The sequence below is a fragment of the Anastrepha ludens genome, chromosome 3, assembly GCF_028408465.1.
Source record: "Anastrepha ludens isolate Willacy chromosome 3, idAnaLude1.1, whole genome shotgun sequence".
Classification (NCBI taxonomy): domain Eukaryota; kingdom Metazoa; phylum Arthropoda; class Insecta; order Diptera; family Tephritidae; genus Anastrepha; species Anastrepha ludens.
Genome location: NC_071499.1, coordinates 3,147,705 through 3,172,635, shown reverse-complemented (window position 1 = coordinate 3,172,635; position 24,931 = coordinate 3,147,705). Strand labels below are relative to the sequence as shown.

Below are 24,931 nucleotides of genomic sequence, written 5' to 3'. Positions count from 1 at the left end.
ATTTCGGACTACCTTGTACCGACGCCAAGAAGTATCCGTCAAGTTTTTTCTCCACTTAGCATAACACTTGTTGCGCTTTCTAATGGCAGCTCGAACTTTCGAGTTGTACCAAGGACATGAACTATTTAAAACATTTACAGAACGAAGCGGAACATGAATGTTAAATATCGAGGATAGGTTATGGTTGAGGAAGTCAAGTTTATTATCAACAGTACTAAGAAACCAACATTCATTCCAATTTATAGAACCCATGTCTGAATACAGGGAATTAACATTCAACGATTTAAAATCACGATACTCGTAGGTGGCACATAAATTTGGACGATTCATCACAACATCTAAAGTACAAAATATTAAGTCATGGTCGGAGATAAAGTCAACTTGGTCGAATTTAAGAATATGTGACAAGTCACATGTTATAAAGTAATCAAGAAGACTAGGTTGTGAGTTATTTGAATATCTCGTTGGTGTAATTCCGTTAACAATACAAAGTCCAGCTGTTGCCAACTGGTCGAATAATAGTAAATTTTTAGTAGAGGTATTTGTATAGAATTGTTTGTCAGCCTATCCGCCTAATGGCCATTCATATGTAGGTAAGCCGAAAATATAAATTCTTAACCGAAAAATAAATCATAAAAATCACGAGCTTGAAATGAGTATCACTGGCATACATATATGGACATACTCGTATGTATGTAGATGAGAAGGTTAAATATATGCACTTACAATATAAATAGATGATGAAAAAGATGCATTTTTCTTTTGTGATAAAACCACCTGTTGGAGTATTGAGGGATTTTCTAAACGTGAACACTACAGTGGATACTTCTGCATTTACTCATACATTCTTATATTACAAATAAATAAATAGCTGGCGTTGGAGCCGTTTTCACGTACACGCCTTTATGCATACAAAAAATAACGGGCAGGGTAATAAGGCATAATGCGCATCATAAGGATTTAATATCATGTATTTATGTATTTGCCATATACATACATATGTATGTACACACTACACATGACAGATAACATCAATATGCGTGTTTTAAGAGGCCCAAGAAAGCACGTGACCTTACGAGGGCATATATGCACTCATACATTTGTATGAGCTTTCAAGGATTAGTGGATAGCTGCATTGAGTGACGAACTACCAAGGAAGTATTTTAGCGATAAAACTGTCGAAATCACGCATTATTTTCGTGGACAATCAAGCAAACAAACCTAGGAAATCATGGCAGGATGCACCATACAGCCGTTGAAAAATACTTAGGAACGATACCCAGTTCTCTCTCACTTAAATGATTTGCATATAAGTTTTTATTTTATAAATTTAAAATGTTTTCAACCTGCGTACTGAGTTAATTTTTACGCCGTTTTAAAGATATTCTAGTGGATTTAAGTCGGCGCTCGAAGATGCCCAATCCAGAACAGTGATCGAGTTGTCTTCGAAAAAATTTTTGTCACACGAAAAGTGTGCTTTGGATCATTGTCTTGTTGCAATTTCCAAATCACCGGTAAATTCTCTTCCGTATAAGGTGGCATTACGTTTTGAAGTAACTGAAGGTACCTGTTCACTTTCATATTACCTTCAATACGATGAATTGGCCCGACACCGTTCCACGAAAAGCAGCCACACACTATTATTGAGCCTCCCACGTGCTTTATGATTGGTGAGATTAACTTGGTACATTTTGGTCACCGTACAACTCCCTATCGCCTGGACCAACTTTATTATTTATTTTTGTTTCATCGCTGAATAAAATGTAACGCTACTGATTTTGAGTCCAGGATATGTGCTCTCGGGCAAACTCAATTCGACTTGGTTATTGCGATGCTGTTACCAATAGCTTCTTCCGTGCCAGTCGACAGTAAAGCCCTGCTTCAGCAAATCAAAGCGCTACTGTTCTTTTCGTTATTGGAGGTCAGGAGCCCCCTTCCTGCGATCCTGTTTTGACAATCAAAGATCATTCTATCAGTCTGGCTAGTAGTCGTTCGTGCTTCTTTTTTCTGGGAACGTTTTCTGCAATTTTATGCGCAGAAAAATATTTGAGAGCATTAAAAACCATGGTTTCTGAAAATTTTAATGGTGTTGAAATATCACTGTAGGATAATCCGGTGTTTTGCAACTCTATGAAGAGCTTGGTTTTCAAAGTGCTGGATTGCTATGTTTCCCTTCGACATTTATGAATCATTTCACTTTTTTTTACTTACTCATCAGTTACAATATAAAACAGAAAACAATTCACAAAATTTTGGACACAGACCAAATTGTTCTTAAGTACGTTTCTCATAAAAATATCAGTGCTCCTACTAAAACGCCAAAAAATCAATGCGAGCCCTTCAACAGAAATAGATAGAAGAACGCATTTCAATGAATGTGGTCACAGCGAATATATTCCAGCGCAAAAAGTACCGTTACGGCACCGTGCTCGATAAAAGATGTGCATATAAGGTCTCCAACGCATCGTTCTTAAGTATTTTTCCACGGCTGTATGTACGTACTTTGTAGGTAAGTGTATATTATATGTGCATGAATGACGGTAAGCGGCTACCAGCAACAGACAGTATCGATTTTTCCAGTCGAGCAGCAGAAACATTAAGCAAAACATCCAATAGCTGGTCGCCAAAGTGATGGATGCCCGGACATGCGCCTTGGCTAATATTTTGATTGTAAAAGGCTCGATAGAGAACGTATCGAGTGACTAACATCATTCATGTGCAGTAGTGAGAGTCAGTTTTGTTTCCGATTGCCTTTAGAAACAACGTTTGAAGCCAATTTGGCTATTTATGAATAGTAGAGGTCAAACTAGCAAAACAACTTTAGTCAAGATGACGAGAAACGCTTGACTTTCTTCCCGACTTAGGTTGGATAAAATTTCATTAGAAAATCAACAACGAATCTTGGTAAAAAGTTAATATAATAATTCGCACAGTGATAGAAGTGAGAGCAGTGCATTTTATACCCAAAAAGTCTCGACTGTCTGTGAAATGGGATACACACACTTTTATTTGAGTATTCCCATTTGAAAGCAGTTGTTATCAATTAAACAAAATCGAATTAAGTTTAATAAGAAAAATCAATACTAAATATTACAAATTTACTTCAATCGGAGATGTAACTACAGGATCTACATATATTTTTAAGTCAGCAAAGATGTGGCTCATTTATGTGAATTTTGTTTATTGTTGTACATCGTAAGGTCACAAATAAAGAAGTTCATAGTAAAGATGAAAACAAAAGCAATTTTCTCTTCAATTGATGCGAAATGATATCCTTGAAAGTTCATCAAAAGCATCTGTTGTATTATTGATTTTACGCACACGAATTTATGTACATATATACTTACGTACTTACGTATGTATGCATATTTGAAGCACGAAAGATTATATTTTCTTTATGTTGTAGCTCTACTTGAATGGCAATCAGCGAAGCGAAACAGGATAAAACCCTACGCAGACAATAGTAGTGCTCACATCGACATCAAAGGAAGCATTTAGTCCAGTATGTATTTGCACATACATGCATACATATAATACATATGCTGCAAATATACATAGTTACTACAAAAACAAAAAAACCAAAAACACAAAAATAGCAAGCATAATACCCTATTAAGCATAAAGCTTCAGCAACAGGAAAAGTACTATAATTCGAATCAAACAATAAGCGACGTGGCTGACGGGCTATACGCAACATGGAAGACTTATTCTTGTTGATAATCAAGGAGTCGACAGGGACGAAGCACAATGCACTGAGGCAAACTGCGCAAATCGCCTACGGTGAGTGGATTTGCCGCATCAGAAATGTTCCTATTATTGTTTTTTTTTGTTTTCTGCATAAAGTTTATTTATTGAATTCAGCACACAGCGTAACTACTAAAAGTAATCAAATCTTGTTGCCTAAACCTATATATAAATATAAATATATGTGCTTTCCTTCAAATAGATAAATTATATCGCCAGCATGGCATTCATCGGGATCCAGCACATGAGCTCCGTTCTGTATGTTTCACTGCACTACAAATGGCCTTAGACACGAAACGCCCAAAGTTCATTACAATGGGCCTCAACGGACTTCATGTAAGTGAATATTAAAGCTGAGTTAAAGATTTGTACTTATAAGCAAAAACAAAGAGATGTTACTTTCTGAAGGTTGGCAATGGCTTAAGGCTGTGAAATTTTTTTTATTTAGTCTAAGAATTTACAATCTTACAGCAAACAATCTTTACTACGATTAGCATCAGAAAAAATTAAGAAAAAAGCAGCCCTTGAAACAGAAAGTTAAGGGAGACAGTTTGACCTCTTCTTCTTCTTGATTGACGCGATAACTGCTTACGCGATGACAAAATTTAACAAAGCGCGCCAGTCGTTTCTTTCCCTTCCTCTGCCTTTGCTACCAGCAGCTGTTATGAATACTTTCAGAGCTGTAGCGTTTGCATCCATTCGGGCGACATGACCCAGCCAACGAAGCCGCTGGATCTTTATTCGCTGCACTTTGCCTATGCCGTCGTAAAGCTTATACAACTTGTAGTTCCTTCGCCTACGATACGCGCCATCGCTAACGTGCTAAAGTCCAAAACTCGTCCACAGAATCTTTCTCTCAAACACTCCAAGCGTCGCTTCATCGGATGTTGTTATCGTCTAAGCTTCTTCGCCATAACATAGAACGAGCATAATGAGAGTCTTGTAGAGTGTTAGTTTTGTTCGTCGAGTGAGGACTTTACTAGACAACCTAGAAATCATAACTGTCAATAGTGACGTTGGTGCGAAACGCGAGAGCGTCGACTGCTTGTTTGATGATAGAAGGAACTTCGGAAGCGGAAGTAAGTTACGAAGAAGATATGTGGAAATATTAAATCTAATACGTTTCAACCAAAAAAGACAATCAATTGCACTACTACTGATTTTATATGCAAAAAATGGCTTAGGATAGACTTACGATTTTCATGAGACTTAAGGTTTATGAGTAAAAGACGAGGAGGATATCACGGTATGGGTTCCCTAAAGTTTAAAGAAGGAAGAGTGAATTTAAGAAAAAATTTTTGTACACTTTCAAAGCCTATTGGTGAGAAGCTGATTGCCGGCCTTCATATAAAAGCAGCATATTCCAGAAGTGGCACAATAAATGATGTGAACAGAAGCTTACAGGCGTTGCTGGTGAATTTGCTGATGTTGAATGTGTTTTTTGACTCGTGCAGCTATTGGCTTGCAAACTGATAGTACCTACAACAGCATCTGCTATTTTTAAGAATTCCTTGGTAGGTGTCGAGCAAGCAGCTACTGCGGCTTGGGCGTATAACGGTAATCGCTTTGTCCATATATTATTCTATTTTATGGTATCGCCTAACAAACGCATCATTTCTGCATACAGTTGATTGGGTCTCTCGTTTCCCAGTTGTCTTTCGTTCAACGCCTGGCTAAGCTCACGTTGTTGGCTGTTGGTGAAAAATATGAATCATAGCAATCTGGGTCGGGTATCTGATCAATCTACGGCGTTTTAAGATTTAATGCAATGACGTGGAAGTCAGCTGTGGATGCTATTTCTTGCGAAGCCGCACCGGCACTATTTTGAATTCTCGTGGTATTAGATTCCACGCGAGGTGTTAGCAATTTTTTGTTTTGCAGAGGTTTACCCTTTTTATGGACGGCGTGTCCCAACTTTTTTCCAAAAAAAAATTTAAATTGCGCTAAAACGATCAGATCGGGGGTCACCACTTTAGTGTCTTTTATTGCGAAATCCTATTCGGAAAGATTAAGGGTCCTTGTAATTATCTTGTGTTGTCAGTTTGGCGGCCTGACGAAAATTTGAGCTGTCTATGCTACAAACTGAAAAGGTTTCTTGACTTGACCTTGACCTGGTACTTTCCAGCCGATGCTAAGAGCCAATTTGACAAAACAGAGAACGTCATTAAATTTAGAAGGCTTCAATTAAGTTGCACAGTAATATCTATGTTTGTATGTACGCATTTATTTGATGTCGCTCAACCACAGTCCAAAACCCAAGTCCAAAAACCCATTATTTTGGGTAAAATTTTTGCGCAAATGGCTTAAAACTGTTTCTCGGCGATACCGCGAATACTAAGATGCCGGTTAACTTCCATTATTTCTGTAATTTTATCGCAATTATTTACATTTTTCTTAGCATCAAAAATGCTTAAACGCAATCGACGAAACCAAAATTGCACGTAATGAGTTGTTACAGTATCGACATCATAAACACCATTATCAAAGAAAAACTTTAAAATGTATTGAATTTTATCTTTGTTGACTCCATTGTTAACACCCTGAACTAACAACTGAATGTGTGTGAAATGTCACCTTGACAATGAACATAAACTTTAAATTGTTTGATCGATACTTGACGAGATATCGATCACCACAGCCATCTACCGAGAAAATAATGGATTCCTTTTTCGCGAAACTAATATAATGGATAATATATTATATTATTTGTTTAATATGTCATTAATTATAATTGCCCTCTTAGCGGTCGTGCTTATTTATTGATTTCTAAGTCTCCAGAGCCCCGTTATGGGCGAACAAGGAAGTCTATTTATTCGGACTATTACAAAGGGCTTTGTGGTACCAAATGGCTTGTCAGCAATAATGTGTAGACAAATAGCGCGACCCGATTAGATATTAAGAATCTTAAAAGGATATTGCAATCAATATTTTTTAAATAATTCCCTATTTTATTTATTCTGCCTAGGAAACCTATTTTGTATAGTATAGATGTAGTACATATGTATATAGTATATACATGTATATAAGTACGAGCACTTTCACATATCCATCCAACTCTTTTTTTACACGGTAGATATGCTGCGTTCCTTAAAAAACTATGTAAAAAATCGTGTAAATATTACATGCGACATACATATATATGGTAAAATTTGGGTTAGGTTCCACACTTTAAGAAATCATGTAAGATGAAAAACTCTAAATATTTTTCCAAAAAATCGTGCAAAAGAACCAACAATGAAATCCATATTACATAGGTGTTTATAAAATAATAATCCATGGCCCATGCTGCTAGTGCTGCTGCCTTCTTATATTTGTATAACTTGTTATTATACAAATTTAATAAATATAATAATAATAATAATAATCCATCACTAAAAATAGTTTTTTTATTCAGTACAAAAATTATTCAAAAACAAAATTCGACTTCATATCGTAATAAACGATCTCGTTATGCAATCAATAATGTTAAAACTAAAATGGTTTCAGGTAATACCGTTACTAGTTGAAGTAGATACAAGAAAAAAAATGGAAGGTGGAGTGAAGGTTGATAAGCAAACTCTTTGTTGTTTACACTTTACAGAACACTTCAAGTTAATAATCGTAAGCAAACCTGCGTAGTTAAATAAAAAATAATAATGTTTGTTTTGGGTAACTCAGTTTATCGTAATTAATTTATTGATACTGTAAGATACCCAAATGGAAGACCGGCAAATAAAAATTTAATCTAACTTGTTCGCTTTATAGGAAAAGCATTAAAAAACAAAATAAATTAATAATTGGCGCGTACACTTCTGTTAGGTGTTTGGCCGAGCTCCTCCTCCTGTTTGTGGTGTGCGTGTTGATGTTGTTGCACAAATGAAGGGACTCCGAAGCCGACTCCGAAGGGCAAATGCTTTTTATTGGCAGAAATGCACTTGGAGGTTTGCCATTGCTTGCCGAGGGCCGACTGCTATTAGAAAAAACTTTTTCTTCATTTCGGTGTTTCACGGATATTCGAACCTACGTTGTCCTAATGGTAGTTACGCACCAACTTCTTCGGCTGCGGCGGTTGCCAAAGCATTAACCACTGAAATAATGTCTGCGTGTATTAGTGACTACGAGTATATTCTCATCAGTTTAAAAACAGCCGTCAATCTAAACTAATTTACATTTCTTTAACGAATGGTATATTAATTACTATTAAGATAAGCATCGTTTACTTTCATTAAGAAACAATATAGGATAGTAAGAATAGAATAGTAAATAATATACTATAATGTGCAATGTTGATTATGAGTCATAAGGAACGAAAACTGCTTCGCCAATAAATATACTTTATGTGCATACATCGCCGGCATCACTAGCTCCGTTATGCATTTTACGCCTATTTACTAAATGTGTGGGTATCTTTGCGTATAGAAATATTGGAAAAGGTCCCAAAAACCCTTTGCAATGTTGATAATTGCCTTCCAGTGACTTATTAAATATTAGCTACTAGGTTGTTCAATAAGTTTTGCGGTTCGATAAGAAAAACTCAATTTTATGGTTTGAAATACTCTTTATTTTTCAGTACATCCTTAACATCAATACAGTTGATCCAACGAGATTCTAATTTATGAATTCTATCCCTGAAGTGAGAATCGGGAAGTGCTGACAAATACGCTTCCACAGCTGTTATGACCTCATCATTTCATGAAAAACGTTTACACGCAAGAGTTTTTTTAGGTTTGGAAATAGATAAAAGTCTCTAGGGGCCAAATCTGGGGAATACGGTGGATGCTCCAACAATCCATGGATTTTAGCCATTGTCAAAATGCTCTTGTGATACGGTGCATTGTCCTGATGAAAAATAATTTTTTTCTTTTGGAAACTGGTTCTTTTTTCACGAACTTTTTCCTTTAGCTGGTCTAAAAGGTTACAATAATATTAAAAATTTATTGTTTTACGAGTTTGCAAGTAGGGTAGGGTAGGTGAAATGGTTGAAGTGCTGGTCTGGCACTCCTCAAGTAGCACTAAAACGCCGTTTTGATACCATTATGAGACCTCCAACAAGCAGATATCTACAGCCAGCCAGAGCTGTTGATATAATGGAGGAGATTGATTCGATTTAGGTTGGCGCACTGCCACAGGCTGTTGAAGAAAAGAGCGCCTAGTGACCTTAGTCGTTTAGCTCCCAAATCCGGACATTTACAGTCTCCTTCCTTGAAAGGTCCCCACAGCTTCTACAAGGGCGGTTAAATGGTAACCCTAGCTAATACACAAATGAAATTCCTTTCGCATCCCAAAAAACTGAAAAACTTCGGAACCGAAAACCCAGGTTCACACCACTCTTTAGCCTCTTGTTTTGATTTAGGCTCATGCTGATAGATCCAAGCCTTATTCATAGTGATGAATCGATGGACAAGATTCATTTTATCCTTTCGAAAACACTTCAAATGGTGCTGAGAAAGTCGTATTCGAATGTGCTTTTGTTCCATTTTTGCGAATGTGGCACTCATTGTGCACACAGCTTTCTGAAATGCAATACTTCAGTCAAAATATTGTTTAGACTGCCCAATAAGATTTCCAGGGTTCTACTACAACTATTTCAATTACTCGACGATTTTCCAATACGACGTCCTGTATTTTTTCTACGATTTCTGGTGTTGTTGCTGTTTTTGGACGCAATTTGATTTTTTCCATTGTAGAAAGTATTGTGACTTGTCGGTACTAATTGTCTTTGATCAGATTGAAATGAAACTTCACATAAGTTGATAAGTTGACAACATAACAAAAATAAAAAACAAATTAGGCTAGTAGCAACGCCCTCTCTTATAGAACCGCAAAACTTATTGAACAACCTGGTATTTATGGATATGGATTCTTTATATAATGGCGTAATCAAATATATCTGGATTGGTAGATTAACGTGGGCGGAATAAAATATAGGCTGATTTCGTTGGCCAAATATTCAGAAATTCTTAAGAACAGGGAGGCGCATTTCGATGTGCCTAAATCCGAGTTTTATATTTAGGCTCGCTTTCTAGGAGCTTGGTCTTGACGATTTTGTTTAATTTAGTAGGTGATACGATGTTTAGAAGCTCTAAGCAATATTTTTGATTCTATTCGTGTACTTGAACCGTAGGATAACTCTTATTTGCTTCTGGAAAATAATTTCGATTCGTAATATCCAATAGTTTTAGGCGGTTCGTTTTTGCAATTATTAAAAACTAATATTGTGCTTTTGCATTTATTTAGTTATATATTTCTGTGAAAGTAGATATTTCATCGTTTTTCATTGGTTTGTGTGTAGCGCATTATCAAGGATGAACGTTTTTACATCGGCCTAGAACCGGAGGATGACTCAGTGTGGTTGCCCGCTCAGTTGTTGCGCGCCACAAATGGGATTTTACCCACAACTAGCAGTGAAGAGACCGTAATCAATGTTTTACGCTTGTTTTTGGCTATGGCTTGTTCCCCTGCGTGCACTTTAAATGGCCGGCTTCTCATCGAGACACTTTCACGCTGTGGCGAGTGTTGGGAATTGGGCTCACGTGCCACCAAAGCCGCCTCACTGGCAGCAGCATCACAATGCTTGCGCACTTTTTGCGCCTTTCTTATAGAAGAAGCAGAAGAGGTGAAGAAGACTGCACCGCCTGGTCTAATGACACAGACACAGGCATCGGCAGTGTACAATGAAGTGATTCCGGTAATGCAGTGGCTATGCAGTCGTTTAGTAGAGCCGGCGGCGAATGGTTCACCCAACAAAAAGCCTGAGAATAATTGCTCGCTTTATTTAACAGAATGCATTTTAACACTGACTTCGGCTTTGCCACGAAATGTCCATGCAAATCCACATTTCACATCATTCTTGTGGCAGAAATTTTGTCCTACTCTGGCAGCAGCATTGGGATCGCCAGGTCGCATTAATTTGGATAAAAAATTCACTTATAAGTAAGTACGACTTATATAATATTATATTTATGTACCAATACGCCTAGAGCTATAATGAATATGAAATTTCAACAGAGATGCGCTGAATATGATTGAAAACGAAGCTCGTGGCTTTTTTACTGGCCCTGGCCTAGATGGTCCACAAGCTCGCTGCGTGTACTTGACTGGAATCCAATTGCTGCGAATTGCAGGAGCATATGGCTCGTTGCGGCCTATGCTGGAGGCACTTTTTCATCGCATGCTTTTGCTGCCAACACCGCAAAATCGTACTGAGCCATTAAAATGTGTTCGAGAAATTCTGAAGAGTCCAGAGCGTTTGATCGATCTAGCGGTTATTCTTTACGTTGATAAAAATACTGGCCAAGGTTGCAGTGATGAAATGGCACTATTTCGACTGTAAGTTTTAAATAGTTATGTCATGAGCGCATATCCATTCATATGCAAAACATTTGCACGCAATTTCAGTATGATCGATGCAATGGAAGAATGCGCTTACGGCATTAGTGCAGGTGCCGGAGTTGAGGCAGGCCTTCAGGCCAGCGTGGAGTGCATGGTGGCACTACTGGATAGTTTGCAAATTCTTTGCAGCGGCGAACTAACTGAATCAATGATTAGCGATCAGGTAATCATAATAAATATGTAACTAAACAACATAAATTCACAGGAGAATTGTCGTCCGTTTACTTATGTGTTTGGTTGTAGATTGTGAGCACCGTCAACAGTCGTCACGAAACATTAAAGGATGCCGATTACACGGGCCCATTAACTTATCAATCAATGGCGCGGCTGCCTGCTCCTTATCGCGATGCGATTGTAGAGTTTCGTCAAAGCGTTTTTGAAACCTCTTCAGGTTCGGACAGTGATGGCGATCATCCAGAACACGATGCAGCTTCAAATGGTTCAGGTGATACAGAGGGGCCTGAAGAGGAGGAGCAATCAACATCGAGTGATGAAACGTCACGTGTAGAAAACCGATGGCCCTACACCCACCTTGAGGCCCCAGTCATACCAGTACGCACCGATATTGACAATGATCGACAACATGCCCGAGATTTTGCAAAGGCATTGCGAAAAGATTTGGTACCGAAGCTTTTACGTATACGCTCCTGCATTGAGGTAGATGAGGCCATGCAAGAATTCGCCTCAGTCGTATGCCAAGAAAACACAATGAACTTCTCCGATTTCGATTATCACCTTACGGCCATCAATGCTGACGGCATTTACTTGGCGATTTATTCATCGTTACTGCTCAGTCTGCAACTTACAAAGGCTGGATACTATGAAGACATGCAGAAAGAGATATTAATTCCTATGTCGGAACAGCAGTTCGTTACATCTGTCCAGAACACTGGTGTTTTAGTGTACCTTTCATCTCCTTGGCTCTGTGAATTATATCAGTCAATATTGGTTTCGAATGGCTTAGAAGCGATGAGCAGGGAGGAACTGGAAGGTACCAATTCACGAAGTGCCCTGGTGGATATGCTTTGTGACGCAGGTGGCTTGGGACCCACCCAGATGCTTTCTGAGTGGCAACGGTTACAGATGGCAAATATAAAGTACACCGACGAACGGGACAACAAACGACGCGAGGCTGCAAAGAAACTTTGCCGGCGACTTTTGACTTGCTGCTGGGATTCGATGGTTATAGTTTTGAGCTCAGGTCTAGGTGATTTATCGTGTAGTAACTCAAATAAATTGATGGCCTTGTCTAAACGTACACTACGTGTCAAGACAAAAACAAACAAAACAAATGGAGAGGCATTATATGCGATGTGTCTGGACGGTCTGCATGCGGTAAATCCTTAAACAATTTATAAATCTATTGAACTTGTAAAATAATAAGATCTTGCACTTTCCTCAACTTTTAGGCGGCTACTTTAAGCAACAGCTTGAATCTACAGCACTTAGCTGGAAAAATTTTAAGCCTTTTGGCATCAAATGTGTGTCAGACAAACGGGCCGAGAATTTCTGCTAGCCAAGCAATGTCCATGGATGTGGTTTTAAATGGAGGCTTAAATTTAGGTTCTTATAGTTCGGATTGTTGGCAGTCAGTGTTTGCTGTGTGTCGTCATGTCAGCCAGCTGGAACACGAAATTTTCAGTTTACAAAATTCATCGATTGGAACGTCGCCGGGTACTGGTCGTCGAGATATGGAAACCGGTGAAAAGCTAAGCAATACAACTCAAAATGATAAGCTCAACTTGTCATCACTTCCTATAGATGACGACGAAACCTGGTAATATTTGTTTTACAGTTTATTTAGCTTATGCACCGACATACATTCCATCCATTCATACATTTTTTTATAATAGAAGTTTGTTATATTATATAAAGTTTACCCAATATGGCATAGACGTAAATGATCATATATGTATTTTTTTACAGCGTTGACGTCTACAGTTTCCTTCAAGCACCTCTACAGAGCCCTAATACTAATATCACATCAATACTGAAGGTTTATTCTGGCACTAATGAAACTGTGCTATTAAGTCAGAGTGACACCTCAAAAGTACTCTGCGCTTTATCGCACCAGGCTGAAAATCTCTTCTCGGATGCTGCTGAGCGTTTAAGTCTCCCGTCGCTGTGCCAGTTTCTGAAAAACCTTTGTAAAGCATCTCGCGAACAGCTCTATAAAAATACAGTTACACGCAAAGGCAGCCGCATTTGGTGGCCAAGCAAGGGTTGGAAGAAACTCGACACTCTACCCATGTCGCTTTTATTGCACCGCATCGGAGATGTTACCTTGAAGGTATTTAAAAGTTCCAGACCGCTTTTGCATATACTAAAGGTATGGGCTATCACTGGACCTCATCTAATGGACGTGAGTATTGCAACACGACTTATGTTGTGCAACAAAAACATCATTGAGGTTTGAAATCTTTCAGGCTTCTTGCCATAGAGATCGTGTTATATCCAAAAGAGCCATAGAGTACATTCATGACGTAATTACAGCACTCTTGGTAGAGCAATCAGAGTTGCCACATTTCCATTTTAATGAGGCGCTACTGAAACCATTCGAAAATCTTTTGAGCATGGACACGTGCGACGTTGATGTGCAGGTACATTCATTCATTTCGTAAATTAAATACTTACAGGTATGAAGTTAGGTTTATTATTAGGAAGATCTCTCGACAGTTGGTTACGAGCAGTTTTCTAGCAAAACGTTGTGAAGGAAAACTTTGAAGCTATTGTCACGCGAGGTTCAAGAACTCATTAAGATTCCTTTTATTTGCCGTCACTAATTTATTACTACAATTCGGAATTCACAGAAAGAACGTCGGTTCGAATCTCGGTGAAAACACCAAAATTAAGAAAAACATTTTTCTAATAGCGGTCGCCCCTCGGCAGGCAATGGCAAGCCTCCGAGTGTATTTCTGCCATGAAAAAGCTCCTCATAAAAATATCTGCCGTTCGTAGTCGGCTTGAAACTGTAGGTCCCTCCATTCGTAGAACAATATCAAGGCGCACACCACAAATACGAGGAGGAGCTCGGCCAAACACCCAAAAAGTTGTACGCGCCAATTATATACATATATATAATTTATTTCGGACTGTCGTGTCGAATTAATAATCCTTTTTAGCCTTCTTTTGATAATTCGAATTTTAGTTAATAGACCAAAGAAAAAAAATATGTGGGAAGTTGCACAGTCAAATTTTAGATTATTTAATACGCAGGGTTGGACATTTTGCACTACCACTCAACTGCGCTATCACTAATTTTTTAGTGGTATTTAAAATAAGGATTTCATTTTCACTAGGTCTTCAGTTTTTCAGGGTTTTAACTATCCGCTTATTGTATTAATTATTTAGTGCATTACCCCGTTCATAGTATGTCGTCTAAGTACAGAGATGAAATAGATATCTCAAATCCGTCTTCAGTTGTTTTTTTTTTTGCGAAAATTACCCTTCAAAAGTGAGAGGAGGTCAACTGTCAGCGCATAAGGTAGTGCTATGAAGTTATGTCTACCTTCTATATGGCATTAGTACGTCTATTAAAAACCTGTTATGATTTGGATTTAAGTTTCCTTACCATTCATATTTCATTATCACTTAATTTCTAAAATTGCATTATTACAACAACAAATGGCGGTAATTTTTATCATGTCAAAATTAGGAAAAAATCGCGGTTATAATATAATATTATGCCAAAAACGATGAAAAGTTGAATTTTAAATGGCAATGCCTAGAAGTAAAATAAGTAAAAATAACAATAATTTGTCTCAAATCGTAAAAATAGTGTTGATTGGTGCTGCTTTTTATCATTGCTTACATACGAATTTGTAAAAAAATCCTATAATAATTACCATAATTTGAAGAGACTGTTGATCACTTTCTTTGTAAATGTCCGGGATTGGAAACTAGACGATTAAGGTCACTGCGTTCTCCTTCCTTCGACAGCCTGGGGCAGCATTCCAACCTAAATCCCATCAACCTTCTCCACTACATAAATCAAAAGCTCTGGTTGGCTGTAGGTATCTGCACGTTGGAGGTCTCAAAATAGTATAAAAACTGTGCTTCAGTGCTACTTGGGAGTGACAGACTGTTACTTCAACCATTTCCACTACCTACCTACAAGAATTGAACAAAATTTAGCTGACCATCATTATTTACATTTTTGATTTTCCGCGTATTTTATTTTATATTGTAGTTTTATTTAACTAAGTTAAAGAGAAAGTATTAGAAAAAACCCAGTAGTTATTTCAATGTGTATGTACATATATAAGTATTCATATTAGGATAATTGATGTGCAGTTTGAATCTGTCCTTACGCAGGTGTTTTATTTAGTAAGAACTTTGTGGATAAGATTTAGCGTTCTTGGATTGTAATTAGGTTATAATTAAGTAATTGTAGTGAAATTACTCTTAATGAAAAATTCCTTTCTCTCATTCAGGATCAAATTGTTGCCTGCTTGTACGAAATAGTGGAAGCACATCGGACGGAAATTCGGTCGGGTTGGCGCCCGCTTTTTGGAACATTACGCAATGCTCGGAGCCGAATGCTTAATATGAGTAATATTATCGACATATTCAGAGTCTTCCTTGATTCGGATAATACACTGGTATTTGCTAATGCTGGTTTGGATTGTATACTCTGCTTATTGTCTTACCTCGAGATATCAGGCGGTGGTGGGCAAAATAGCAATACATGCGGCGAAGAAGAAAATAACTTCCGACCGACAGAATTTTTACATGAAACTCTGCGTTTCCTTGAACGCTGCTCATCCATTTTAGGATTTATGTTCAACATGCCGAAGTGTCCCAACTTTCATTCCACATACAAAATTAAGGGTATTTCCTATACCCACATAATCGATGCAAATATTCCAAACTCAATGGAGAACTTCACATACTTCGGTAATGATTACTTACAAACGAAAAATGAACAGCACATGATATCGTATAGATCGCTGCACATTGACAAGGATACAATCGTGAAGATCGATGAAATGGATAAACCGTCAGGGGTGTTAAAAGTTTGGTTCCTTCTGCTAGATGGCCTTACAAATTCACTTATTGTGTGTCCTTATTCACATCAAGCGCCAATTCTTCAAACAATTTTTAAACTCTTTAAAAATTTGCTATGCAGTCCCGGCATCGATTTCGGATTTTACTGTATAAATCACCTGTTGATACCGATGATTCAGGACTGGCTACGTTATATAAATAAAACTGGTGCTCCATGGCCCTTAATTGAGAAAAACTTCAAGCACTGTTGCTGCATGACCACCGATTTGGTGGTGGAATTCATTGAGAAGTCAGTAACAGATACCAGAAGGCAGTGTGTGCTAAAAACGCGTGTAACCCAAATCGTGCACACACCTCCTAACCTTAACTCGGGCAGCACTTCCAGAAACATTAACTCTGAAAACTCTCTGTATTCTAAATTGAAGTTCGTCACCGAGCGGATTGACGATAATGAAAACACTCAGCACCATAATCAATACGACAGTTCGTCGTCGAGCGAGGAAAGCGGCACCAACATTATTGATTCGCCAACGAAAATATCAGGATCAGCTACGTTGGCACTGAAACAACTACTGCTTGTATTAATAGAGTGCGCTGCCCAAGCACAGGAATCAGTGGCACGAGTGGGCGTATCATGCCTGAAGCATGTCATTTTATCCACTGGCATGCTCTTTAATGAATCACAATGGATGATTGCCTGTTCGGCCATACACCGCGCCTGTACTGTGACCATCGCACCCTTGCGCCAATTGTCCTTTGCCTTCCATGAGAAGTCGAATAGTTTTTATGGAGACTGTGCTAATGTAAAAGTAGCAGCTCGCCGCGATAGTACTATGGATGAGTTAACTCGCATTTACTCATTGGCGCAACAGGTGTTTCTCTCCGATAATCAAAGAGAGCCGGCCGCGAAGATATCCAGCCACTTGGACAAACATTTGACAGATGAACGAAGTTACTCATTTCTTTTGTATCCATTAAACAATGGTTTTAATTCGAATCTAGACAATTTTGTGATTCGTATACCTTTCAAAAATTTGGTTGTTGGCTTATTGGCAAACCAGATGCTTTTACAGCTAGTTGCGAAACTTTTACTATCCCGCTTAAAGTGTGTACCTCAGGCGGTGTCAACGTGCATCTTCGACAATTATGCAACATCAGCTTCAAGTCACGATTATGACTTGGACTTTCGCTCCAAGGAAATTCTATTGCGTTGCGTCAAACAGTATTTGACGAGTTCCCTAGAATTTGATTCCCGCCCCGGACTCAAGTTTTTAATGCAGAAGGTATCCAATATCGAGTATGCAGCAAATTTATACAAACAAATGACGTCATCTTGGATGATCTACTATATTGCTTTAGTGGATTCTTATTTAAATGACATTGTAGTTTATAATCTGGGCCCGGAAGATTTGAACTTTATATTGGAGTCCTGCTCCCGCCTAAATACAACCACCGTTAAAAAGAAGGAAAATTTTGTGCGATATTTGTTCTGTCTACAGGACGCTTGGAATCTTGTGTGCGAGCTATATTTAAATAACTCAGCAATGCATGAAATTGAGAATGGAAAACTGCGTTCTGGAGAAGGCGGAGATAAGCGCAGTTCGCAGCAAAAACTGATAAGCGCCAAACCAATGCGCATATCCATCAACAGCAATAGCGACAATGTCAGCACGTCCAGCCACTCAGAAACGACGGACTCCTCGCCCAATAAGTGTATTCAACTCGAGGAGGAGAATGTTACGATGACAACACTGATCAGTGAGTTCCAACCAAAAAGTCGCAATAATCCTTTCGATACGAACCGTCCGCAGAAGTGCGAATCTGAAGCGATTTCACCGGAAATAGAGCAGCAGCGCGCTTCAAGCATACTTAAGGACTCGAATTACAAGAAAGCTGCTTTAGCTCAACTCGTTGTAGCTTCAATGGAGCTGCTACATTCTTTGCCCGGTGAGGCCGAAGAGAATCTTAAACTTCTAATGACACCAACGATAAGGGAAGCCTTCCGGCTTGTACAGTTGCAAGGCAATGAATTGAAGGTTAATCAATTTTAGGCTATGCTTGTTGAGTTTTATTTTGATTTGTAAAAGAAAGGATTTCGTAATCGAACTTCATTGAGCCCGATTCGAGCATAGGACTGGCAATGGAATTGATATACATACATCGGAATCATATAAGACGACTGAGCGGTACACATGCTGTCCATATACATACATAAATACATAAGGCATTAAGGGACATACATTTATATAAATACATGCATATCCATACGTATATGTGTGTATGTGTATGTGCATATGTTTCTATATATATACATACATCCTACAAATATCACATAATTATGTACATGCATATTTGCCTACATACATTCGTACATACTACATACATTCATACATAAATTGCATGCATACATATTAACATTCGCTCCCCGCTGATTGGCGATACTCGTTATTTCTGCAGTTGTACGTAATTTCGAAAATACTTAATTCAGAAACATATTTAACAAAATTGACAGTAAAAAAATTAAAAAAAAGGTTAGTAGCATATCGAGAAGCTTGAGGTATGAAAACTTGTACCAACAACAATTGACAAATCTCGCCAATCAGTATAGTAGTGATAAAATTTATTAAAAAAATATATAAATGCTTTATTTTTATAATGGGATATTTGCTTTTATGCGCTAACTACAAAACTATGCACGTACAAATTAAACTATATTTTTTAATCTGAGAGTAATACTTACCAAGACCTAATCAGCCTATCCCTAACGGTTTATTGGAATCCGGTTGAGAAGTACAACCACAAGAAACTTAATCATACCTAAAATCCACCACGTTTGAAGCCTACATATATTTGCCTAAAAGTCACTATCTGATAACTAAATATACTTATACATACATATACTACAATAAATATTTAAGTATAAGTCCACCAAACAAACTAACCATTTCATTTTCATGGGATGGCAGCAGACGGCAACACATTTCAAAATAAAAACTCAACACTTTGAGTTGACCAACGAAAATACCAGCACACTCTCGTCCTACATACATTTATGTAGCTCACTAATGTGTACTCTCTTAGAGAAGATTTTGGGGAAATTAATTCAAGGGATAATCACAAAACATATCCATGCAAGCATGTGTACATGTGAATGCTAAAGCAAATGTAAAGTATGCAGAATTTAAAAATGCAACAGTTTCGGCGATTGCCCATAGAAACAACAACGCTTAGGCTGCATTGGAGCTGAGAAATTTTCCATGGTAGGAAATGAAGTAGGAAACCGAACTGAAATAAAATATTATACATATATCGTTGTCAAAATACACAAAGGCGAAAGGGTTAGAAAAACTTAAACAAAAGTAATTTTGTATTCGATTCTATTCGTATTAGCTACAAAAACGAATTTTTTTTGCTTTAATACTCTAATTGGTTATGTAGAAGAGCGTTTTAGTGCAGATTACCATAATAAGTAAAAAAAGAGGAATTTGGAAAAAATGCTGGTTAGAGCCTTTGTGCTTTTTGGTAACCATATGTAAATATTTCATTCACATGTACAAGCGTACGTACATAATTATTTACTTTAGGGTGACCTATTATTTACAAACTCTGAGGTATTAATCTACACAACACGAAAAGTTCTTTGCTCAATTCCATGACTTTTATTGACGCTTTCTTAATACTTTGAAAAGATTGTACTAAAGATGTTGGCACAGAGCCAAACCCTCTTAGCCGTTTTTTGAAGTTTTTTAATATTAGAAATGAGAAATAAAACCCCAGACTTAAAAATATTTACTATTTTTATTATAAATATTGCAATACATGCAATATCTTCGTCTTGCCGCAGTCCAGTGTGCTTGTTGGACTACATTAAAGAGCTCCAATACCACAAATAGATGGATAAGCTTCGCCTAAGAGACTTTCAATGAACATTATTATTGTTATTATTATTATTACTTTGCTATTATTTACGTGATAATATGATGATGATTATTATTATTATTATCGAAATTAAATATTTTTAAATTAAAGTAAGAAGTTTATTCCACCAATTTTTCCACGAATTTCTACTAAATATACTCACCCATTTTTTGACGTCGGCTTTATACCGACAAAGAGCGAAATTTAGATCTCATTCCAATTACATTTTTTGCAAAATCTATTCTAATGAAAGATTTGTTTGGGGTAAAAAAATAAAGTCTCAATTACTTAAAGAATAGCTTTCTTCTAAGAAAGCCAGGTCACTCTAATGGAAATACTTATGCTTTAAATGTCATAGAACCCAGCAAAATGTAAAACTTCAGAACAGTTGACAAGTTTTGATACGAATTCAAATAGGTATTCCACTACACCACACACAATACATACTCGAAGAGAAGCACAACTTTTGAAACTCATTGTATCGTACTTTGTTTTTTTTTTTTTTTTTAATAAATATGAAATAGTACATAGTTGTATACACATTTATCTGAGTAGTAGACCTTTGAGGTGCATATAAGTTCAGAACAGAATTTCCCTCCAACTCTGTAACGCAGGGAATCTACAAGTGAAGTCAAATGAGTATAGAAATTTGTTGATGGGGTACATATGTTTATAGATCTATAGTAAAAAACGTACATGGTAATATAAATAAAATATGATGAATAAGCATGAACCGTGTGCGCGCCTAACGCTAAGTATAAATGCTAAATACATACATATATAAATTTATAAAACTATTATAATGTACATAAACACATCATAATCGTATATTAAAAATTATATTCTAGTTTAAGCATTATTGCCTACATTACAATACATAAACAGTTTATTTAAAAAGGTGCAATGAACCCACGTTGCATAGACGTACATACATACATATACAATGTATAAGATATGGAAGTTGCCTTCGTACACACTACGTATACAAATACATGTGTGCAGAAAGGTAAGTAATTTTAGTGAGATAAGGCACGCGAAACATAATTTCCTTTTTTAGTTATATTTTTAAGGAAATTTATGGTAATAGTATTAATTAGATTTACTGATATACACACAAGCAAAGGAAAAGGGAAAAAGGGAAATTTTAAAAGCGACCGTGACATTTTTTTATTAATTAACAGGGAACTGTTTTACACACAAAAACCATTTTTTTTATTCTCTTTACGTTTCAAATATGTTTACCGTTTTATATAACAAAAACTAAGCTTATACACGTACGGGCATCCTTATGCCATATATAAGTATAATCAAATATAAAGAAAATAAATATTAGTTAAGGTCTTTCGGTATTTCATTAGTGACATGTTTTTTGTCATAGATTACTTACACGCGAGTAACTTACATATGTATGTATACAACTGTAATTTTATTTACAAATTGGCTTCAACTAAAAATTACCGCTTTTAAAGCGAGCATTTTCTAAGCAAACTTACGCTCATACACATAAATGCAAACACCTACTTGTAATAAAAAATAAAATGACAGTGTGAAAGCTGCTCAGCTTTTAAATATAATATTTTTTATGAAATGAGTTTGTATGTATGTGCATGCGAGAACTTTGCTTTTATTTTATTTTCATAGGCAATAATTCGCCGCGGAGAGAGAGGTGGATATAAATACAAAACACTCCTTTTCTTCTCCAAATATGTAGGTTTTGTTGTAGAGAGGCACGAAGTATTTGTACTTACATGAAGAACTTTCGCTGTTTGCACATTTTTTTTATAATAATAAATAATATTATATACCTATCTGGAAGAATACCAGTTCTTCAAGTTTATAAAATGGGACAATATGCATATCTGTAGAAAAATATGCGTCATATATGTATGTATGTATGAAAGCAACGAAGGGTGTGTTGGTGTGCTATTGTGTGTTTAACTTTCGTACTTTTTTATTCTAAAATACAATAAATTATCTACACTTTTACAAAGTAATTAAAATATTATATTTTCGCTTTGAAAACTAAGCATAAAAAAGTTTATATACATACATACTTACTTTGTTGTAAACAAACTAACAAAAATTTAAATGCAAATGGATAATTATAAAATCAATAAAAAAGCGCTTTCGCATTCAAACCCAATTAATTTCAAGTATTTTTATTTACGAAAAATAGCTAAAAGCAACTCGTCTAACGCTTGTTAAAATCTTACAAATAAAAAGGGATTTAAAAAAGTTTAAAACACACTTTTTTTTTATTTAAAAAAGTTTAAAACAGACTTTTTTAAACTTATATTATAAATTGGGACTTGTTAGCTTATATCATAAAAAAATTTGAAAACAATTTTTGCTATGCTTTTGACTTTTTTTGAAAAGTTTGTACAGTTAATAATTGTTTTACTTTAAATAACTTTCTGAGCAACGGTTTTCAAATCCGGCGTCACACATCATTTACTTTGGTTGTCACATCCAAAACGTTAACCAGCCAACATTTTCAATGCAGATACGTTTTCAGTCTTTGTGAAGTCTATGAATTTCCGTCAATTCTCACCTTTTTCTTGCTCTCCATAAATAATCCAATTTTTAAGCAACCTCTTAAGAGAGAGAGGTGCCAAAAACGTAAGTAAACCAAAACAAGCAAGATCGTGCATATTTTCGAAGACGTGGGCTAAATACCCTCTACGAAATTGAAAATTGAAATATAATTATTATTAAATTATTGTTATTATATTTAAATATACAACTTAACATTAGAAGAGATACAAATAGCTCGGTCCCAATATTTATCAGTCGACACTTCCGCTAGGGCTGAAGAGGTGCTCCGCAACTACCTGAGCGGTCGTCACTCGTCAGTGATTTTTCGAGACCAAACATCAAAGCAGAGGAAGACCAAGCAAGGAGTACCGCATGGTGGTGTCCTTTCCCCTTTCTGATCAACTTCTACATCACGAAGCTCCCCCAACCACCAGAGGGAGTCTCCCTCGCTTTTTCACTGCGAGGAATCTTCAACTTCCCCCCACTAAGTAAACGGCGACCCTCTTTATCACCTGGACAAAGGAGGTCAAACTGCCCCTCAAGGTAAAAGTCGACACACCAATTCCGACGGTAAACAATCCAAAAATTTTGGGTGTAACCTTCGACAGTTTGCTCTCCTTTTCAGCTCACACAACCGCAATTGCCACTAAAGTCCAAAATCGCAACAAGGTTCTCAAATCGCTTGCCGGCAGCACTTGGGACAAAGCAAAGAATTGTTGCTATCGACATTTAAGGCAATTGGTCGGCCGGTACTAAACTATGCTACGCCTTTCTGGTCGCCTGGGACTAGCGACACGCAGTGGATAAAGCTACAGACATGCCAAAATACTGAAATTCGGACTTCAACACTTTCACAATGAGGCATAAATGCTCCCTGTAATGGAGCCCAATAAACTGCTCAGCAAGCAGTTCCTGCTAGGATGCTACCGCAGGTCCTACTCATGCAGTCACTTATTTGAGCCAGAGCCGCCTCCTAGGCACGTCAGGAGACACCTTTTAAACTACGCCGACGAGATTCAGGACAAAACTGACAGAAATCTACTGGACCAGGCAGTGTTTAGACAGTCAATAAACAACATTCACCGGGAGACCGTCACCACCTTCTTAAGCTCCCGTGTTATGAATGCCGTAATCGGAGTCTAACTACCACTTATGAAGAGTTCCAGCTTCCCCGTGAGACACGCGTAACACTGGCACAATTACGTTTTGGATACTGTAGCAGGTTAAACTCCTACTTATCCAGAATTGACCCCGACGTACCTAACATATGTCCGGTATGTGAAGGTACCCCGCATGATACCAACCACATTTTCACATGTCCTTTAAAACCGACTCATCTAACACCCCTTCTGGACCCAACCCGTCAAAACAGCATATTTCCTGGGCCTAACTTTAGAAGAGCCAGACGAAGACGACCGGTGATATACCCTACACTGACGGCGCTTCTATTACTGTTAAAACAACAACAACAACCTCGAAAACTTCGGGCGTTGCGGCGCTTGTAAGACATTTATTGCCGTCTTGCTGCAACCACTGCTTAAATATTAGTTTGGAGAAAAAGAAACCCATTATTTTCACGGTAGATGATCAAACAGTTTAAAGTTTATGATCGTTGTCAACTATTGTGCATTTAACAGTTTTTTTTTATAAGAATAATAAAGTGCTAGCCAGGCTTGTAACAGCTAATGAAATTTTGGTTTCGTCGATTCCGTTCAGGCATTTTTGATGTTAAAGAAAATATCGATAATGTTGGCAGTAGCATCGTCCAGGAACTAAAGATCGACCATAAAACAGTTTTAAATTATTTCCGCAAAACATAACATAGTGTATTTCTTTTTCCCCAAACTCATTTATCGATAATGTCGAGTTTTGCCCACAGGAAGTCGGTTAACATTGCTCTATAACGAGGACCGTTGACGGTAACGGGGTCTCCTTTCTCATTTCGGAAGAGACCACCTTGCCAGCAATCGAACCAAATAGTTAATCTTTCGGCATGCATTGATGCTGGGTTGAATACTTGAGGATTGTGTGCGCTCAAATAATGAAAATTTTACTTGTTAACATAGCCGCTGAGACAAAAATGGGCTTCAACCGCATCTTCTTATTTTCAACTAAGACGGAATTTCGTTAATATCTTTTAATAATTTCCACAACGCAGAAAAACCGTTTTTTATCGTTTTAGGTGTTTCGAACGGGATTTGTACCCGTGCAATGTCGAATGGCAGTCACGCACAAGCATTCGCAACGGCGCACACAATCGATTATAATCGCTGATTTCAATTATTGTTTTTAGGAAACCATAAGGTAGTGCAAACAGAACGAGCTATCGCATGAGTGCTTTAGGAAAATACAAATT

At 37.2% G+C, this 24,931-nt stretch overlaps 1 protein-coding gene across 1 annotated transcript; it reads left to right on the top strand.

Moving 5' to 3' along the window:
* The first annotated feature begins 3,538 nt into the window (after positions 1-3,538).
* On the top strand, positions 3,539-22,167 carry LOC128856849 (brefeldin A-inhibited guanine nucleotide-exchange protein 3). The gene is made up of 10 exons (XM_054092243.1): positions 3,539-3,780; positions 3,947-4,080; positions 10,016-10,656; positions 10,732-11,052; positions 11,122-11,278; positions 11,359-12,450; positions 12,525-12,892; positions 13,042-13,477; positions 13,542-13,715; positions 15,549-22,167. Exons 1-10 carry the CDS (start codon positions 3,696-3,698, stop codon positions 18,171-18,173), a joined length of 6,033 nt encoding a protein of 2,010 aa, XP_053948218.1. The 5' UTR covers positions 3,539-3,695; the 3' UTR covers positions 18,174-22,167.
* The last annotated feature ends 2,764 nt before the right edge of the window (positions 22,168-24,931 follow it).